We start from the raw sequence: 21,270 nt of genomic DNA, 5'->3' as shown, positions 1-21,270 counted from the left end.
GTTCCTCCTTCAGACAGCAGGTGGTGTCTGTGAACAATGTGCCACCGATGAAATATATGAGGTCTTTTAAATTAGATAAAGGGTTAATATTTCCATGAAGAAACAACAGAGAAAGATTAGGTAACACAGAAGAATGAATAGATATCTCTAGCTGTGTCGACAGTGTAGAGTAGTAACTGTTTTAACTGAGCAGATACTACAGCTGTCCTCTGATGAACCAGATATCTAGTTCATTTTGCGGAAACATTGCAGTATAATTGTGAACGCGGTGCGAGGTTGAGCGTGTGGTGTTTGAGCCTTTGTTGGTTTACAGTAGTAACTCACCAGCTCTTTGAGCTCCCTCTGCCTGTCACACAGCTGCTCGTACATGTGAAGGCCCACCGGAGTGCTCTCCAGGGTGGAGATGATCTGCAGCTGGGTGTCCTTGTTCTCGATGATGTTGTACTCCAGCATCAGGCACAAGATCTGAAACACACACACTTGGGTCACTTCTGCTTCCTGTACACTTACACACACTAATAAAAACATGTCAGCTCTGTGCTACGGGTGCACACACACACCTCAACCATGGTCTGGTTCCCACGCAGAGCCAGGAGCATGCAGGGTCCGAGCTTGTTTTCAGCCAGGGACAGGAGAAACTTCTTCGTTTTGTAGCAGGAACCCATAAGGATGTGGACCTGGAGGAGAGAATCAAAGGTCAAGTCCAGCCAATTAAAACAGGTGGCATGAGGGTTAGGATTATTAGGGTAAGAAAACCAAACACTCACCATGCTGGCAAAGAGCTCCCCATCATCATCACAGGCCACACCCCCTGGACTGTAGAGCTGGAACCAACCGTCCTTTCCAGAGCGCACACTGAGCAGACAGGAGTGGACCTGCAACAAGCACACAACCATGAGTACCACACACCCCAACCTAGCACTGAACAAGTGTGAAACAGTGATTGATAGAGCCACACTCACCTCCTGTCTGGGGTCTTCTGCAAACCTCTGAATAACATATTTCAGCTCTCTGTTCAAACAAACAGACAGGTCAGGCACAATCCTCAAGCTTTCCTTACCGATTCATCTGGACGGAAATTTAACTGAAATGTAACATTCGTTAACAAAACGTCATGGCTGTAGATACTTACTTTGTGAATTTGGCGTGTGCAAGGGCCCTAAAGAGGAGAGAGGATAAACATTAAAACATGTAATACACTAATCATGATGAAATGGAAAACAACACATTTAAACACTTCTACCATGTTTACACTCAAACATGCAGTAAGGTGTTGAACAGATAGCAGCTGGATTGCATAGGAAATACAGCCCGCTTTTGTTGTTGGTTTGAACGTATCTTCAAAACACACAAATACATGTCCATGTGAAGCTGTGTGGGGGTTCTGTCTGACTCATTCATTCTGGGAGTTGTGTCGGAGTGTTTTGCCCTTTCTAACGACGCCTGAATGCTTAGATTAGGCTCTGGTGCGCAGGTGAGCAGCAGGTGAGTCTCCCGGCTGTGACAACAACAGTCCTCTTTAGGTGACTGGTAATGAGGGCCCGGGCTGAGGAGCCAATTACAGCAGCAAGCCCACAGCCCATCCCATCCCCCAGCAGGGCCCCTCAGCAGCACACCCACGTCAATACCAATCCCAGGATCCTACACCTCAGAGAGAGGCCCTCACCCACAGTCCCAGCCGTAGGTGAGGGCGAACTTATGGGCGATTCACAATATATACTGTGTATAATTTTTATCTAAATGATTTTTTTTTGTACAATTCAGGGGCATCAGTTGGGTATGGCAATCGCCATACCCTAGCTCAAGACCAAAAATGTAAAAGTAGGCTATAAAAAAAAAAGTAGGCTATAAATAAAGTTGACTAAAAAAGTTGACTAAAATCATTCCAATCACAATTAAAATGCAACGGCAGTTAAGCGTATTGTGTAGCTGCCTTTAGTACCATGCGGAGTGTCGCTCTGAGAAGCTGCTAGCCTGCATGCTTTTCTCTCACTAAGAAAGTAGAAAGCAGAAACTGCGTCAGACAGTTTGCTTTGCCGGTCTGCCGTTAAAGGCAGTGCGCCGATGGCTCTGAATTTAATGCCGGCATTTGAACTAGGCCTTGTAAGTCTCATGGCCAGCTGTTTTATTCACCGGTTACTTTCACATTGATGTCAACATAGGCGGCGTATCCAATAGGCTCGGGGAAGATGAGCTTCACCGAAAGTAAACAAAATTTGCTATATAAAATTACTTGTGCATATACAGAAAAATACAATGAAAAATACTACACCAGAGAGCCTGATTTGGCCAAAGAAGATCATTAGCTTGTTTTAAAAATTAGCCTACCAAATAGCTGATTGTTGTGTTGCAGCGGTCAGTGGAAAACAGTTATAGGCCTAGGCAAATCACAATATTTAAAAATACAATTGTAGGAAAAACAGCTTAGAAAGCAATGGCTATTAATGAAATGAGAAAACAAAGAAAAGACTAAATCTGTCTCTAGTTATCAAAATTCTCAACTCCCAATTAAGCAAACAGTAGCCTATCTTATTGGAACCAGCGGAGAGCATCGGCCATATCGATATCCCTGACCTCAACAAACACCTTTGGGATGAATTGCGACGCCTACTGCGAACCAGATCTAATCGGCCAATATCAGCGCCCGACCTCACTAATGCTTGTGTCTGAACAGAAGCAAGTCCCCGCAGCAATGTTCCAACATCTAGTGGAAAGCCTTTCCAGAAGAGTGGAGGCTGTTATAGCAGTAAAGGGGGGACCAACTTCATATTAATGCCCAGGATTTTGGTATGAGATATTCAACGAGCTGGTGTCATACTTTTGGCCATGTAGTGTATGTAACGTTATATTGGTTGCAAGAATTCTGTATAATAATTTAAATTAAACTGGGTATCAGTTCATTAACCATGTGCAATGGAGTCGGTACATCGAAAATCTCTTCCCAACTATTTTGGCATCTGTATGGCACAGCTGTCAATTTTTGGGTCCTTAAATTAAACAGGTATACTTTTTTTATTCATTACAATTTTCTTCAACTAATTATGGTCTTTAATGCTGGGCCAACCGACAAGTTCCTTACTTTCTCCCCCTTCCAATTGCCTCTTCCATTTTTGCAGAAATGCTGCAATTAGTTGGTTGTAATTTTGGAAAGAGCAGACACGTACATTTTCTTTTGCTAGCTGCATGTGTGATACAACTCCACCAGTTACCATTAGGATATCATTTACAAAGATTATACTTTTCATTTTTATCAATTAGTACATTTGAGTTTAACCATAATATTTGTTGTAATATTTGTTCTGTATTTTCTGGTTAAACTGAAATTGAAACCAACTTTGTTTTAAAAATAGCGATATTTTGGAGATGATTTCATTTTCAAATAACTGAAAGTGAGAGGTTGTAATCTGAATGAAGGGAAAAAGGCCATGGTTGAACACAGGGTCAGCAATTCTTATTAATCTGCTAGAGAACCAGTTTGGATTTAAGTATAGCTTCTGTATGACTGAAGAATTTAGTGAGAGGTCTAATGCTTTAAGGGCAGTATACTTACTCTTTGGGGAAGGGGATGGGCTGCAGCAGGCTGGCCAGGGCTGGTCTCCAGTCATCGTAGTCAGACCTGAATAGTTGGAGAGAGAAAGTAAATGATAGAAAGAGGTACACAATAAAAAGGGGTACACAGAATGAGAGCAGAGGGCTGGTCACCAAGGGAATCACAAGAGGTAACCTGAGCATAGTCCCATGATGCCAAAAAATCCATCAATTCAAATGGTACGAGGATCAGATTCCTGTCTGTTAAGTAACAGTGTCATTGTTACAGACACACTATTTTAGTTCATTCCCCCATTCCCACAGACATAATATAACATCTTGCTCGACAGTGTCACATCCATGTCATCCATCCATTCAGAGAGACACACTAAGCAGCACTCCCTCCTTTTGAATTATTCCCCAGTAGGACAGAGGCAGCAGCTGTGTCCAGCTGCTCAGCACAGCCCACACAGATAGCACCACATATGAATTCTTGTTTACACTTAGGGCTTTTTCACAAAATTTTGTTTGCAGGGATTTTTCTGACATTGAAATCCTTGGACGGGCAGGGCCTATGCATTTTCTTTGGGCCTGTATACATGTATGTGAATTAAATACATTATCGGGATCGAAAAATGCTTTCAGTGTCAATTTAAAAGACTAAACGAGATAAAGTATGTATGGATGATTATGGGCCTACAATACCAGTCAAAAGTTTGGACACAGCTACTCATTCCATGTTCTTTTGGGCTCCCGAGTGGCACAGTGGTCTAAGGCACTACATCTCAGTGCTAGAGACTTCATTACAGACACCCTGGTTCGAATCCAGGCTGTATCACAACCGGCCATGATTGGGAGTCCCATAGGGTGGCACACAATTGCTGTAACACAAAATGTCAAGTAAGTCAAGGGGTATGAATACTTTCTAAAGGGACAGTACTAGAGGTCGACCGATTAATTAGGGCCGATATCAAGTTTTCATAACAATCGGAAATCGGTATTTTTGGACACCGATTTGGAAGATTATTTATTTATTGTTTGAATTTTTTACACCTTTATTTAACTAGGCAAGTCAGTTAAGAACACATTCTTATTTTCAATGATGGCCTAGGAACGGTGGGTTAACTGCCTCGTTCAGGGGCAGAACGACAGACTTTTACCTTGTCAGCTCGGGGGATTCAATCTTGCAACCTTACAGTTAACTAGTCCAACGCTCTAATCACCTGATTACATTGCACTCCACGAGGAGCCTGCCTGTTACGCGAATGCAGTAGAGGCCAAGGTAAGTTGCTAGCTAGCATTAAACTTATCTTATAAAAAACAATCAATCAATCAATCATAATCACTAGTTAACTACACATGGTTGATGATATTACTAGTTTATCTAGCGTGTCCTGCGTTGCATATAATCGATGCGGTGCGTTTCATTGATCCAATGTGTACCTAACCATAAACATAAATGCCTTTCTTAAAATCAATACACAGAAGTATATATTTTTAAACCTGCATATTTAGCTAAAATAAATCCAGGTTAACAGGCAATATTAACCAGGTGAAATTGTGTCACTTCTCTTGCGTTCATTGCACGCAGAGTCAGTGTATAATGAACAGTTTGGGCCGCCTAATTTGCCAGAATTTTATGGAATCATGACATAACATTGAAGGTTGTGCAATGTAACAGGAAAATTTAAACTTATGGATGCCACCCATTAGATAAAATACAGCACGGTTCCGTATTTCACTGAAAGAATAAACGTCTTGTTTTCGAGATGATAGTTTCCGGATTCGACCATATTAATGACCTAAGGCTCGTATTTCTGTGAGTTATTATGTTATAATTAAGTCTATGATTTGATAGAGCAGTCTGACTGAGCGGTGGTAGGCAGCAGCAGGTTCGTAAGCATTCATTCAAACAGCACTTTCCTGCGTTTTGCCAGAAGCTCTTTGCTGTGCTTCAAGCCTATCAACTCCCGAGATTAGGCTGGTGTAACCGATGTGAAATGGCTAGCTAGTTAGCGGGGTGCGCGCTAATAGCGTTTCAAACGTCACTCACTCTGAGACTTGGAGTCGTTATTCCCCTTGCTCTGCATGGGTAACGCTGCTTCGAGGGTGGCTGTTGTTGTGTTCCTGGTTCGAGCCCAGGTAGCAGCGAGGAGAGGGATGGAAGCTATACTGTTACACTGGCAATACTAAAGTGCCTATAAGAACATCCAATAGTCAAAGGTTAATGAAATACAAATGGTATAGAGAGAAATAGTCCTATAATAACTACAACCTAAAACTTCTTACCTGGGAATATTGAAGACTCATGTTAAAAGGAACCACCAGCTTTCATATGTTCTCATGTTCTGAGCAAGGAACTTAAACTTTAGCATTCTTACATGGCACATATTGCACTTTTACTTTCTTCTCCAACACTTTGTTTTTGCATTATTTAAACCAAATTGAACATGTTTCATTATTTATTTGAGGCTAAATTGATTTTATTGATGTATTATATTAAGTGTTCATTCAGTATTGTTGTAATTGTCATTATTACAAATAAATAAAAAATAAAAAAAATAGGCTGATTAATCGGTATCGGCTTTTTTGGTCCTCCAATAATCGGTATCGGCTTTGAAAAATCATAATCGGTCGACCTCTAGACTGTACATAGAGTTGCAGGAAATCAGCTTTAAAACTGCAAAAATGTCTCAGCTCCTTGGAGAAATGTGTACAATTGCAGGAAAATGGTCTGCGAGTCTTAAGACCCTTCTGGAAGGTTCTCCCATCTCTTCAGAGGAACTCTAGAGCTCTGTCAGAGTGACCATCGGGTTCTTGGTCACCTCCCTGACCAAGGCCCTTCTCCCCCAAATGCTCAGTTTGGCCGGGTGGACAGCTCTAGTAAGAGTCTGGCTCCAAACTTCTTCTATTTAAGAATGATGGGGGCCACTGTATTCCTGGGGACCTTCAATGCTGCAGAAATGTTTTGGTGCCCTTCTCCAGATCTCTGCCTCTACACAAACCTGTCTCTGAGCTCTATGGACAATTCCTTTGACCTCATGGCCTGGTTTTTGCTCTGACATGTACTGTCAACTGTGGGACCATATATAGACAGGTGTGTGCCTTTCCAAATCATGTCCAATCAATTGAATGTACCTGATGTGGACTCCAATCAAGTTGTAAAAACATCTCAAGGATGATCAATGGAAACAGGATGCACTGGAGCTCAATTTCGAGTCGTATAGCAAAAGGTTTGAATACTTATGTAAATAAGGTTTATTTTTATTTTTAATACATTTGCAAAAACTTCTAAAAACCTGCTTTCAGTTTGTCATTATGGGTTATTGTGTGTAGATTGCTGAAGATTGTATTGTTTAATCCATTTTAGAATAAGGCTGTAACGTAACAAAATGTGGAAAAAGTCAAGGGGTCTGAATATTTTCCGAAGGCACTGTAGGCCTATCAGACTGGCCTACCATAAAAGACAATGGAGAAAATGCATCTCATAACATTTTAACATGGAAATAGATGTTCTACCATTCAACCTATAGTAGCAGCCAATGTGTGCTGTTCAATGTAGGCCTACATTCCATGAGACTTAAGAAAAAAACATGTAGGGATTGACATTAACCTGTTTATCCACTTGTCCTTCAGAAAAATGAGGTGACTGAAAATGTTGTGTTGTTTGATGCAAGAAACCAGTTTACAAAATAAAATTAATTATTCCCATAAAATTATTACAGCGAATCAGACACATTATGCTAGACTCTGCCTTTTGGCTACTTAGCTTATTCAAGCCTGTCTCAAAATACAACACTGCCCCTTTAAGACAGAAACAATGCTCTTTACCTGACTCGCTTTTCAAAGATATCTAGTAATGTACACGTTTTGTGCTCTTGTAGGAAGCAATCACTCCCCCATTGCTGACTAGAAATTAGCCATAACTGGGCTAATAACTAACTTACTAGGAAAGAATATGAAGAAATGTACAAACCTGGCTACATGCAGCTCTTGCTTTGATCTCAAAACAAGTGCATCTACTCGCCACCAGTCATGCTGTAAACACAGTCCAGCTCAAAGTGAATGGCACAGATCCATATATGGCAATGTTCTATTTGCTTATAGGGATACTGCAGCTCTGATTGGTTATGGCGCACCAGTCTGTGTAGATTATAAGCCTGATTAGTGCCTGTCAATGCAATAGAATCCTACTCCAATGCACTCTGTCGACAAGAAAATATCTTGCATAGTTCATTTTGTTTCGATATGTTGCATTGAAAGGGTCTAATATTGAGTTGATTCGATCACAATACACACATTAGAGGGAAATGTTGATAGTGTTAACTAAAGGGGAAAACTAAAAAGATGAGAAGTTCAATCTCGCACTTCTCTGCGCGGCCTGATACTTCTGCGTGGCAGTCCTGGGGGAGCTGCATGCCCGCGCGCAGCTTAGAGGGAACATTGGCACCAACCTTCATATTACTTCCGCTTTGTAACATGTGTAAGGAAACTGTGACATGCAGCCAACAAAGGAGACATGACTCTGTATCAGATGCGCTCATAAATGCACACCGCTACACACAAAACGTTTAAGAGATATCAAGTTACAATATTGCGTGCATTTAATCAAATGCTTGCAGTCAAAACAACCGATAATACTGCGCACCTCTGATTCTTTTCCTGTGTTTCGACCAGACTGCGTTTTCACCTGCAGCAAAATGCACCACGGTATGAATGGAATTGGACCGAGACCACCCTATTTGAACAAACCACAGTGTGTTGTCACCAGTGTGCAGATTGTCTTCTGTCCAAACAAACCGAATGTAGTGGGTAAATGTTCCAGAGTAAGAAAAAACCCCTGCTTAAAACAAACTTGGTGTGAAAGCCCCCTTAGACACACACAGACATAGTAAGGTAGGCAATAAGGGAGAGGCATTACAGGGCCGGGACGATACTCGTTAGTATCAGGCAAGGAAACAAAACACGAAGCAGATGTAACTTCTTTAGGAAAACTTTCCTGATGTTGGAAACAAACATTATGTTGTCATCCAGAGGCACATGTATTTCTTTTCCAAGCTATAGCACACCATATTTTACATACAGCAGGTTTTTAAAGGACCAAAGAGTTTGTTCTGCTTTGTGTTATCATTTTTTCCAAGGAAAAAGTATTGCGATACTGGTATCGTCACAGCCCTAAGTAACAGTAGTGGTAACTCACAGCATTTTGAGGATGAGTGCGAAGCAGCCCAACACGCGGTCGGCCTGGGCAGGCAGCTGGATTGACAGGGCGTTGAGGGCGGGGCTGACTAGCAGACAGTCGATCAGGTTGGGCTCACTGTCGCTTCCCGCTGGGCCCTTCCGCCTGGCGTTGGCAGTGTTGTTGTTGCGTTCCAACTCCACCAGGATCTCACTGGAGTTGACGATGGAGGGCGGGGGAGAGAGGGGCAGTGTGGGGGGAGGGGAGAGGGGAGCTGAGGGGGGAGGGGAGAGGGGCAGCAGGGCCGTTGGTGGAGGTGTGGGGGGCTCTGGGCGCAGCAGGCGGAGTGGCAGGGGGGGTTTACGGTCATTCTGTTGCTGGCAGCCGTTCCTGATCTCCTTCAGACTTGGGGAGTTGTCCCGGCTAGACAGCGAGAGAGTGGGCAAGAGGAGAGAGCGATATTGATGGAGAGGGGTCAATATTGTGTAAGAGAGGAATGGAGAAAGTCACTGTATCACACATTGAATAATAATTTCAAGACTACAACATTGAGGTCCATAGTAAGAATACATGTCATTCTGTTGGGGTTGTATGTCTCTGTTACAACCCCTGTGTACTTAGAGGGAGAGTGAGGAGAGATATGTATCCGAGCGATGATTCTCGGGGGTGACAATGTCACGGAAATTTAGCAAATGTCCTCTCACGGGGGCTGAGGACCCAGTGGCTCAGGGTGATGATGTTATGATAACCAATTAGATGACTCATTACTCAAGTCAACATCTAATTTAAAATGTTTAAAGGAGAGGAGAATAGCCTATGCTAACCTGGGAGGTTTATTTGGCCATTAAGTCTAGTCTGTGTGGTGGTTCTACAGAACACTACAGTAACAGTACATCACTCACCTGTTGATTAACTCCTCGTAGCAGGAGTAGATGGCAGCCAGGCACACTGCCACCAGGTTGGGCAGGACGCGGGGGTGAGGGCATTGCCCGGAGGGACCATGCATGCTGAAACACAGCCACACACACAATTAGCATTCAATACCCTAAACACCCTCCATCGAATGTGGAGAAAACACAAAATAAACAAGGGGGTACTGTTGATATATCTAGGTCCTGAGTTTTGGGTTGGTGGAGAAAATTACAGTCCTAAAAACATGTCGTCACTGACTCACCTGTGAATGAATTTCTTCACAACCTCCATCCCAGCGTTGAGCTCATTTAGAGCTAAGATGTACTCTTGAGTGAAGAGACGCAGTCTGGGGCATTTCCCAAAGTCCTGACAGAGAGAGGAGGCAGAGAAATAAACATGGGGATAGAGAGGACAAGAGGAAGTACAGTGAGCTTTGACTTACTCCAATATATGACCACAGAAGAAAACAGACATAAACAAACTGAGCGTGACCCTTGACAGGAAATAAGATGGAAAACTCAGCTCACCATGTTGTGTTTAAGGATTCTCTGGACCACAGGGGTGAACACTTCAATCACAACCATCGACCGCGGACGCTCCCGACAGTGCTGCACAAACACACAAACACCATTTAACAGTAGCTAGATTTTCATCCAATTTGCGACAGATTTTCATGTGAATATCTAAAATCCGCATAAACAAAATATGCACATTTTCCCACCAGTGGTGGGAGTTCATTATAAAAGTTTTAATCTATAGCCTAATAAACTGCATGGTTTCCCAAGTCGTACTGGAAGGACCACACACCATGTCATCGCGTGACTCCAATTTTACTTCGATATGATGGTTATTATATCAATATTTGCACATAAAGGCGTTTTGAACACCATTTTTCGTGTAATTGATTTTACTGGCATAAAAATATCACACCATGTCAAACTAAAAAATGATCTGTCGGTGTTTATAAAATTGTACCGAAACTCCGTTTCCATCAAAGCCGTCTAAATGTTTTATTAACTAGGCCCGGAAAAACTAACTGTGCTGTTAATGATAGCCATGGTTGTAAAGAGTTTAAATCTTCTGCTCCAACAATGGCCCTAGGGTGAGGGACGTCACTGTGCTTGCTTCCTCAAGTCCTACCGGGCCTAGATCTCGGATCCTCTGTCTCGCAAAAACACACAAGACCGCCCTCTTGACAACGCCTAAAGGCCTCTACACACTTTATGCAAACTACGCTCCGTCGCTCTGTTTGCATAGGGTGTGGCGCCCTTCAGCCAGCTACGCCCCCGAAAAGCTACCAATTATATGGGGCGGGTGGAGGCATTTCAAGCTGAGGAGTGAGATTACCACTAGCACTAACTAAGGGCCAAGACAGTTAATTCTTTGTGATAGGGGGCAGCATTTTCACTTTTGGATGAATTGCGTGCCCATAGTGAACTGCCTCCTACTCTGTCCAAGATGCTAATATATGCATATTATTATTGCTATTGGATGAAAAACACTCTTAAGTTTCTAAAACTGTTTGAATGATGTCTGTGAGTATAACAGAACTCATATGGCAGGCAAAAACCTGAGAAAAATCCAAACAGGAAGTGAGAATTCTGAGACTGGTCAATGTTCAACTCATCGCCTATTCAATTCCCTGTAAGATATGGATCTGTTTGCACGTCCTACGCATTCCACTAGATGTCAACAGTCTGTAGAATGTGGAATGAAGCCTCTAGTGTGATGTGGGGCCGGATGAGAGGTGTTTCAGTCATTGGTCTGGCAGAATGCCAGTTCCTGGTCATGCGCGTTCCAAATGATATCGTCTTGCTTTTCATAACTTCTAGAGACACAAAGGAATTCTCCGGTTGGTACGTTATTGGATAGTTATGATAACAACATCCCGAAGATTGATTCTCTACTTAGTTTGACCAGTTTATTCGACCTGTTATATAACTTTTTGAAGTTTTCGTCCGAGTTCGCCTGCATCTGCGCGAGCGTTTGGACATGTGCACTAAACATGCTAGTAAAAGTAGCTACTTCGACATAAGTAATGGACATTATCGAACAAAACAACGATTTATTGTGGAACTAGGATTCCTGGGAGTGAATTCTGATGAAGATCATCAAAGGTAAGGGAATATTTATGATGTAATTTCGTATTTCTGTTGACTCTAACATGGTGGAGAAATGTTGTTATTTTTGAGCGCCGTCTCAGATTATTGCATGGTGTGCTTTTGCCGCAAAGTTTTTGAGAAATCTGACACAGCGGTTGCATTAAGAACAAGTGTATCTTTAATTCTATGTAAAACATGTATCTTTCATCAAAGTTTATGATGAGTATTTCTGTTATTTGACATGGCTCTCTGCAATTTCTCCGGATATTTTGGAGGCATTTCTGAACATGGCGCCAAAGTAAACCGAGATTTGTGGATATAAATATGCACATTATCGAACAAAACATACATGTATTGTGTAACATGATGTCCTATGAGTGTCATCTGATGAAGATCATCAAAGGTTAGTGATTAATTTTATCTCTATTTCTGCTTTTTGTGACTACTATCTTTTGCTGGGTAAATGGCTGTGTTTTTCTGTGGCTATGTACTGAGCTAACATAATCGTTTGGTGTGCTTTCGCCGTAAATCCTTTTTGAAATCAGACATGTTGGCTGGATTCACAACATGTGTAGCTTTAATTTGGTGTCTTTCATGTGTGATTTCATGAAAGATTGATTTTTATAGTAATATATTTGAATTTGGCGCTCTGGCTTTTGGCCAAGTGGGACGCTACCGTCCCACATATCCCAGAGAAGTTAAGAGATATGATTTTGACAAGAGGTTGAGGTGAAATGTTTGGGCCCCATCTTTACCTTGCAGAAGAACTCACACAGGTCCGGTGGAGGGTGGTTCTTTTCCAGGAGAGGAGCGATGGCCTAGGGACACACAGAGATACCAGAGACAGGACTGATCAATACAACTTCACAATTTCCCCAGCCATGCTATCTTGTATTTACAATGGCCCCTTGCCAGCAACCTGTCATGGTCCAATAAACTCTGCTATCCTAGTCTAATTCCCAAGAGTTACTGCAGAAGTCAACCTAAAAGTACACAACTGTCCCTATTATCCTCTAGGGCTGTATTATCTTAGCTCTCAATACGCCTCAAGACAGGTAAATAAGGTGAGCAGCTGTTCGTATGCAACAAGTGTAGATTTAACTGTACCTCGTGTGCTGCAACAGTTTAATAATGCAATCATCCCATGACTCTAGTGGCCAGGGTCCATGGGGTATGGACACAAACACATCCAGATGAATACACCATTACACTGTAACAATAGTAAGTGGGCATAATCTGACAGCATCCACACGAACACCAGTAAGTGACGCTGCTACGGAGTAGCTGTCCATCATCAAAGCTGCTATCCAGGGGCCTATTGCTAACTTGCTCCACACGCCTTCTAGGCTGCAATAATAGGCAAAAAAATGTGCAGTCTCAGCAGTTTGACCAGGTTTTACCTGTCGAACTGGTCACTTTCACTAAACTTCCGCCATTGCTAAACTACAAAATAGTTTCTGTCCAGTCACTGACGTAAAAATATGAACAAAGAAAGCATGGCTATTTACAGTTACAGGAAGCTGGCGTTCTAGAATCTAGTGCTTCCATTCCCCTTTAAACTCACCACAATGATGTTCTCATGGTCCTGAGAGCTGAGGTTGGTGTTCTGGGGAGGCAGAGTGGACAACAGAAGTGAGACAGGTATGATCAGAGAGCGAGAGCGAGAGCAGACAAACAAATTGAATAGAGCCACTCCCAAACTGACTAAGTTCTGACTCTGCCAAACAGCAGGCATCTGTGTGTTTTGAGCTGAGCTCCCAGTAGCAGGTGTGTGTATTGTAGTGTGTGTATTGTAGTGTGTGTGTGTGTGTGTGTGTGTGTGTGTGTGTGTGTGTGAGAGAGAGAGAGGACTGCGGGCGTGCGTGTGTGAGAGACCAGCAGATGGGCATACCTCGGCCAGCAGGGTGGAGATGATTTGCAGCGGGGCCTGGTGAATGGACTCGTCCTGCAGGGGAGAGTTCAAGGCCATGTCCACCAGTGATCTGATCTCCTTCAGAACCACCTCCCAGCGACTAGGGTTGTTCAGAACCTTACGGTACTTATAGATCTTTTTCTGGTTAGAAAATAGAGGCACACGCATAACCACATACAGATGAACTACAATAGGCTTCAAGTCTTTGGAACACAATGTGTTGCTTTATAGGCTTATCAAACCAATGCAAAAATACATGAGAGAAATGCATGCATTACAGGACGATTGCATCTGAGGCCCATGGGCATCGACCTCCGAGGGTGCACCAAATAAGAAAAAATCTATTGATTTAATAATATTTAAATAAAAAGTAACTTTCAGAACATCTGTGCAGTTTTATAATGCTATTCTACACATTTTATCATGAGGCCAAGAGAAAATGTTTTCAGTTTTAAGGCAAATTTCCTGCTATTCTACACATTTTACCTTGAAGTTATGAGAACATTTTGGAATTGTAAAGCACATTTTCTTTAATTCTACACATTTTCCTATCATATGCTATTTGGGGAGCCCCCGACCTCCAGTGGGACCCCTTCCCAAAAGGAAGAGGTAGGAGGCCTTGGGGCACGTGCCCTGCCCATGCAACTCTCTGTGTAGCCAACAAATAAAATCTCTGTGCAAAGTACTGTGAGTCTTGTTGAACCCCCATGAACACAAACCAATGAATACTTCAACATAGTAATCCTACCTTCCACTGCAGGGAATGAAACCACTGGTCCCGCAGATAGCTGTTGGCTGCCTGTTAGGGCACACAGACAGTCAGGTAACAGATTGAAAGCACACACGCACGTCATGTTACATGAAGAGGGAAGGGAGGGAGGGTACAGGGCATACCTGCAGGAGGACGGTGCCCCCGGGGAAGCTGAGCTGCACACAATATTTGGGGGCATTATCCCAGGAGAGCAGCTGCAGGTCCTCTATGGTACTGTAGGACAGGGCAGCCTCCATGTACCCCGTGGGCTAGAGACCATGAGAGAAATAATGTCAACCACTCATTCATACATGCTACACACACAGGCTGCACATTTGTATAGACAAATACAAGGCCAACAGACAGGCTATCACAGTGTCTCCAGTGTCTCCAATTTCTCATTGGGAAGTCACAATGATCACTGTACTGATGATCAATGTTTCCTCAAAGCTGCGCACAGAAGAAATATCAAAGCGGGCAGAGAAGCACGAGATTGAACTTCACTCAACTTTCTTGAGTTTTCCACTCTTAAGACTATCAACCTTTCTCTTTACTGTGGGAATTGTGATCGAATCAACACAATATTAGCCACTTTCAATGCAACATACCGAAACAAAACAAACTACTATGCAAGACTTAATATGTAAAACTAACTATGTAAGAGATTTTGTTGTGTGCAGAATGTATCGGAGTAGGATTATTATTGTTATCAAATCAAAATATATTTTATATTTGAGATTCTTCAAATAGCCACCCTTTGCCTTGATGACAGCTTTGCACACTCTCTCAACCAGCTTCACGAGGGGTCACCTGGAATGCATTTCAATTAACAGGTGTGCCTTGTTCATTTGTGGAATTAGAACAGCTCAAATAAGCAAAGAGAAACAACAGTCCATCATTACTTTCAGACATGAAGGTCAGTCAATACGGAGAATTTGAAGAACTTTGAAAGTTTCTTCAAGTGCAGCCGCAAAAACCATCAAGCACTATGATGAAACTGGCTCTCATGAGGACCGCTACAGGAAAGGAAGACCCAGAGTTACCGCTGGTGCAGAGGACAAATTCATTAGAGTTACCATCTACAGAAATTGCAGCCCAAATAAATGCTTCACAATGCTCAAGTAACAGACACATCTGAACATCAACTGTTCAGAGGAGACCGTGTGAATCAGGCCTTCATGGTCAAATTGCTGCAAAGAAACCACTACTAAAGGGCACCAATAAGAACAGAGTCTTCCTTGGGCCAAGAAACACGATCAATGGACATTAGACTTGTGGAAATTTGTCCTTTGGTCTGGAGTCAAAAATGTGACATTTTTGGCTCCAACCTAAGTGTCTTTGTGAGACGCGGTGTGGGTGAATGGATGATCTCCACATGTGTATTTCCCATAGTAAAGTATGGAGGAGGAGGTGTTTTGGCGTGGGGGTGCTTTGCTGGTGACACGGTCTGTGATTTATTTAGAGTTCAAGGCACACTTAACCAGCATGGCTACCACAGCAATCTGCAGCAATACACCATCCCGTCAGGTTTGGGCTTAGTGTGACTATCATTTGTTTCTCAACAGGACAATGACCCAACACACATCTAGGCTGTGTAAGGGCTATTTTACCAAGAAGGAGAGTAATGGAGTGCTGCCAGATGACCTGGCCTCCACAATCCCCCGACCTCAACCAAATTGAAATGGTTTGGGATGAGTCGGACCGCAGAGTGAAGGAAAAGCAGCCAACAAGTGCTCAGCATATGTGGGAACTCCTCCAAGACTGTTGGAACACTGCTGAAGGGACTTGCTTCCATTCAGCCACAAAGGCATTAGTGAGGTCGGGCATTGATGTTGGGCGATTAGGCCTGGCTCGCAGTCGGCGTCACAATTCATCCCAAAAGTGCTTGTTGGGGTTGAGGTCAGGGCTCTGTGCAGGCCAGTCAAGTTATTCCAGACCGATCTCAACAAACCATTTCTGTATGGACCTTGCTTTGTGCACGGGGGCATTGTCATGCTGAAACAGAAAAGGGCCTTCCCCAAACTGTTGACACAAAGTTGGAAGCACAGAATAGTCTAGAATGTCATTGTATGCTGCAGCTTTAAGATTTCCCTTCACTGGAACTAAAGAGCCTGAACCATGAAAAAACAGCCCCAGACCATTATTCAACCTCCACCAGACTTTACAGTTGGCACTATGCATTGGAGCAGGTAGCGTTCTCCTGGCATCCGCCAAACCCAGATTCGTCCATCAGACTGCCAGATAGTGAAGCGTGATTCACTACGACTGGACTGCCGATGTGATCGCCCGATATGGTCTCAACCGGCTATTCTGTTACGATGTCACCGAAGAACCATCTGCTGGCCCCAGCCCGCTAACTTTCTGAACACTGTGTCCCCTGCTTGCCTAGCGTAGTAGTGACTACCGAACGGCACCTTGACTCACCTATTGCTGCTCTTTTGACCCTATGATTACTCGGCTACACAGCTGACGCCCCCTGGACGGTTTCAATAACACGGTACCTCATTTTGTTTACATGTCTGCCCCAGCCTCGAACTCAGGTCCTGTATGTACCTAACTGACCCGCTCTGTCCATTCATCGCCGTTTTACCCGTTGTTGTCTCAGCTCTCCTGAGCAACACCTGTGATTGCTTTATGCCTCGCTCTAATGTCAATATGCCTTGTCTACTGCTGTCTTGGCTAGTTCTAAGTGTTTAATTTCACTGTAGAGCCCTCAGTCCCGCTCAACATGCCTTAGATAGCTCTTTTGTCACACCCCACACACATGCGGAGACCTCACCTGGCTTAACTGGTGCCTCCAGAGACTAAACCTCTCTTATTGTCAGTCAACGCCTAGGTTTACCTGCACTGTACTCACATCCTACCATACCCATACATTGTGCCCTGAATCTATTCTACCACGCCCAGAAATCTGCTCCTTTTATTCTCTGTTCCCAACGCAGTAGACAACCAGTTCTTATAGCCTTTAGCCATACCCTTATCCTACTCCTCTGTTCCTCTGGTGATGTAGAGGTTAACCCAGGCCCTGTAGCCCCCAGATCCACTCCTATTCCCTAGGCGCTATCATTTATTGACTTCTGTAACCGTAAAAGCACTGGTTTCATGCATGTTAACATCAGAAGCCTCCTCCCTAAGTTTGTTTTATTCACTGCTTTTGCACACTCCGCCAACCCTGATATCCTAGCCGTGTCTGAATCCTGGCTTAGGAAGGCCACAAAAAAATCTGAAATTTCCATCCCCAACTACAACATTTTCTGCCAAGATAGAACTGCCAAAGGGGGTGGAGTTGCAATCTACTGCAGAAATAGAACTCTGCAGACTGTCATGCTACACAGGTCTGTGCCCAAACAGTTTGAGCTTCTACTTTTAAAAATCCTCCTTTCCAGAAATAAGTCTCTCACTGTTGGCACTTGTTATAGACCCACCCTCAGCCCCCAGCTGTGTCCTGGGCACCATATGTGAATTAATTGCCCCCCATTTATCTTCAGAGTTCGTACTGTTTGGTGACCTAAACTGGGATATGCGTAACACCCCGGCCGTCCTACAATCTAAGTTAGATGCCCTCAATCTCTCACACAAATTATCAAGGAACCTGCCAGGTACAACCCTAAATCCGTAAACACGGGCACCCTCATAGATATCATCCTGACCATCCTGCCCTCTAAATACACCGCCGCAGATCCTTCAACCAGGATCTCAGCGATCACTGCCTTATTGCCTGCGTCGGTAATGGGTCCGCGGTCAAACGACCACCCCTCATCACTGTCAAACTGTCCCTAAAACACTTCAGCGAGCAGGCCTTTCTAATCGACCTAGCCCGGGTATCCTGGAAGGATATTGACCTCATTCCGTCAGTAGAGGATGCCTGGTTATTCTTTAAAAGTGCTTTCATCACCATCTTAAATAAGCATGCCCCATTCAAAAAATCTAGAACTATGAACAGATATAGCCCTTGGTTCACTCCAGACCTGACTGCCCTTGACCAGCACAAAAACATCCTGTCGCGTTCTGCATTTGCATCGAATAGCCCCCGCGATATGCAACTTTCAGGGAAGTTAAGAACCAATATACACAGTCAGTTAGGAAAGCAAAGGCTAGCTTTTTCACAGAAATGTGCATCATATAGCACAAACTCCAAAAAGTTCTGGGACACTGTAAAGTCCATTGAGAATAAGAGCACCTCCTCCCAGCTGCCCACTCCACTGAGGCTAGGAAACACTGTCACCACCACGTCATCTATGATAATCGGGAATTTCAATAAGCATTTCTCTATGGCTGGCCATGCCTTTCACCTGGCTCACCCTACACTGGCCAACAGCTCTGCACCCCCACAGCAACTTGCCCAAGCCTCCCCCACTTCTCCTTCACCCAAATCCAGATAGCTGATGTTCTGAAAGAGCTGCAAAATCTGGACCCCTACAAATCAGCTGGGCAAGACAATCTGGACCCTTTCTTTCTAAAATTATCCGCTGCAATTGTTGCAACCCTTATTACTAGCCTGTTCAATCTCTCTTTCGTATCGTCTGAGATCCCTAAAGATTGGAAAGCTTCTGCGGTCATCCCCCTCTTCAAAGGGGGGGACACTCTAGAAAGGCAGGGTAGGATAGATATAGGTATGTAACATTTTGGGTCTAAAGTCTTCGAAAGCCAAGTTAAACAGATCTCCAATCATTTCGAATCCCACCGTACCCTCTCCACTATGCAATCTGATTTCCGAGCTGGTCATGGGTGTACCTCAGCAACGCTCGAGGTCCTAAACGATATCATAACCGCCATCGATAAAAGACAGTACTGGGCAACAGTCTTCATCGACCTGGCCAAGGCTTTCGACTCTGTCAATCACCACATTCTTATTGGCAGACTCAACAGCCTTGGTCTCTCAAATGACTGCCTCGCCTGGTTCACCAACTACTTATCAGATAGAGTTCAGTGTGTCAAATCGGAGGGCCTGTTGTCCGGACCTCTGGCAGCCTCTATGGGGGTGCCTCAGGGTTCAATTATCGGGCCGACTCTCTTCTCTGTATACATCAATGATGTCGCTCTTGCTGCTGGTGATTCTCTTATCCACCTCTACGCAGACGACACCATTCTGTATACATCTGGCACTTCTTTGGAACCTGTGTTAACCAACCTCCAGATGAGCTTCAATGCCATACAACACTCTTTCCGTGGCCTCCAACTGCTCTTAAATGCTAGTAAAACTAAATGTATGCTCTTCAACCGATCGCTGCCCGCAACCTCCTGCCCGACTAGCATCACTACTCTGGACGGTCTTGACTTAGAATATGAGGACAACTACAAATACCTAGGTGTCTGGTTAGACTGTAAACTCTCCTTCCAGACTCACATTAAGCATCTCCAATCCAAAATTAAATATAGTATTGGCTTCCTATTTCGCAACAAAGCCTCATTCACTCATGATGCTAAACATACCCCCGTAAAACTGACTATCCTACCGATCCTTGACTTCGGCAATGTCATTTACAAAATAGCCTCCGACACTCTACTCATCAAACTGGATGCAGTCTATCACAGTGTCATCCGTTTTGTCACCAAAGCCCCATATACTACCCACCCCTGCGACCTGTATGCTCTCGTTGGCTGGCCCTCGCTTCATATTCGTCGCCAACCCCACTGGCTCCAGGTCATCTATAAGTCTTTGCTAGGTAAATCCCCGCCTTATCTCAGCTCACTGGTCACCATAGCAACACCCACACGTAGCACGCGCGCCAGCAGGTATATTTCACTGGTCATCCCCAAAGCAAACTCCTCATTTGGCTGCCTTTCCTTCCAGTTCTCTGCTGCCAATGACTGGAACGAATTGCAAAAATCACTGAAGCTGGAGACTTATCTCCCTCACTAAATTTAAGCATCAGCTGTCAGAGCAGCTTACCGATCATTGCACCTGTACACAGCCCATCTGTAAATAGCCCACACAATGATCCCATCCCCATATTGTGTCTTATCCTCTTGCTCCTTTGCACCCCAGTATCTCTACTTGCACATCATCTTCTGCACATTATCACTCCAGTGTTAATGCTAAATTGTAATTATTTCCCAACTATGGCCGATTTATTGCCTTACCTCCATAATCTTTCTACATTTGCACACACTGTATGTTCAGTTGAAGTCGGAAGTTTACATACACTTAGGTTGCAGTCATTAAAACTTCTTTTTCAACCACTCCACAAATTTCTTGTTGCCAAAACTATAGTTTGTTAAGTTGGTTAGGACATCTATTTTGCGCATGACACAAGTAATATTTCCAACAATTGTTTACAGACAGATTATTTCACTGTATCACAATTCCAATGGGTCAGACGTTTATATACACGAAGTTAACTGTGCCTTTAAACAGCTTGGAAAATTCCAGAAAATTATATCATAGCTTTAGAAGCTTCTGATAGGCTAATTGACATAATTTGAGTCAATTGGAGGTGTACCTGTGGATGTATTTCAAGCCCTACCATCAAACTCAGTGCCTCTTTGCTTGACGTCATTGGAAAATCAAAAGAAATCTGCGAAGACCTCAGAAAAAAATTGGAGACGTCCACAAGTCTGGTTTATCCTTTGGAAAAATTCCCAAACACCTGAAGGTACCACATTCATCTGTACAAACAATAGTATGCAAGTATAAACACCATGGGACCACGCAGCCGCCATACTGCTCAGGAAGGAGACGTGTTCTGTCTCCTAGAGATGAACGTACTTTGGTGCGAAAAGTGCAAATCAATCCCAGAACAACAGCAAAGGACCTTGTGAAGATGCTGGAGGAAATGGATACAAAAGTATCTATATCCACAATAAAACGAGTCCTATATCGACAAGCCGCTCAGCAAGGAAGCAGCCACTGTTCCAAAACAGCCATAAAAAAGCCAGACGACTA

General features: G+C 43.6%; 1 protein-coding gene across 1 annotated transcript in view; it reads right to left on the bottom strand.

Annotated features, from left to right (window-relative positions):
- Window positions 1-21,270, bottom strand: part of cmip (c-Maf inducing protein) — a 51,607-nt gene that overhangs the window by 8,371 nt on the left and 21,966 nt on the right. The window contains exons 2-16 of the mRNA XM_055940345.1: window positions 14,528-14,653; window positions 14,382-14,432; window positions 13,613-13,774; window positions 13,286-13,327; window positions 12,477-12,539; window positions 10,147-10,227; window positions 9,882-9,985; window positions 9,610-9,714; window positions 8,729-9,130; window positions 3,551-3,616; window positions 1,133-1,159; window positions 963-1,011; window positions 768-875; window positions 561-677; window positions 325-465 (exon numbers count right to left, since the gene is read on the bottom strand). Of these exons, the coding sequence (XP_055796320.1) occupies window positions 325-465; window positions 561-677; window positions 768-875; window positions 963-1,011; window positions 1,133-1,159; window positions 3,551-3,616; window positions 8,729-9,130; window positions 9,610-9,714; window positions 9,882-9,985; window positions 10,147-10,227; window positions 12,477-12,539; window positions 13,286-13,327; window positions 13,613-13,774; window positions 14,382-14,432; window positions 14,528-14,653 (1,644 nt within the window). The remainder of the gene's footprint in view (window positions 1-324; window positions 466-560; window positions 678-767; window positions 876-962; window positions 1,012-1,132; window positions 1,160-3,550; window positions 3,617-8,728; window positions 9,131-9,609; window positions 9,715-9,881; window positions 9,986-10,146; window positions 10,228-12,476; window positions 12,540-13,285; window positions 13,328-13,612; window positions 13,775-14,381; window positions 14,433-14,527; window positions 14,654-21,270) is intronic.

The sequence above is a fragment of the Salvelinus fontinalis genome, chromosome 12 (genome assembly GCF_029448725.1).
Source record: "Salvelinus fontinalis isolate EN_2023a chromosome 12, ASM2944872v1, whole genome shotgun sequence".
NCBI classification, from domain to species: Eukaryota; Metazoa; Chordata; class Actinopteri; order Salmoniformes; family Salmonidae; genus Salvelinus; species Salvelinus fontinalis.
This window is presented reverse-complemented; position numbering and strand designations above follow the sequence as displayed.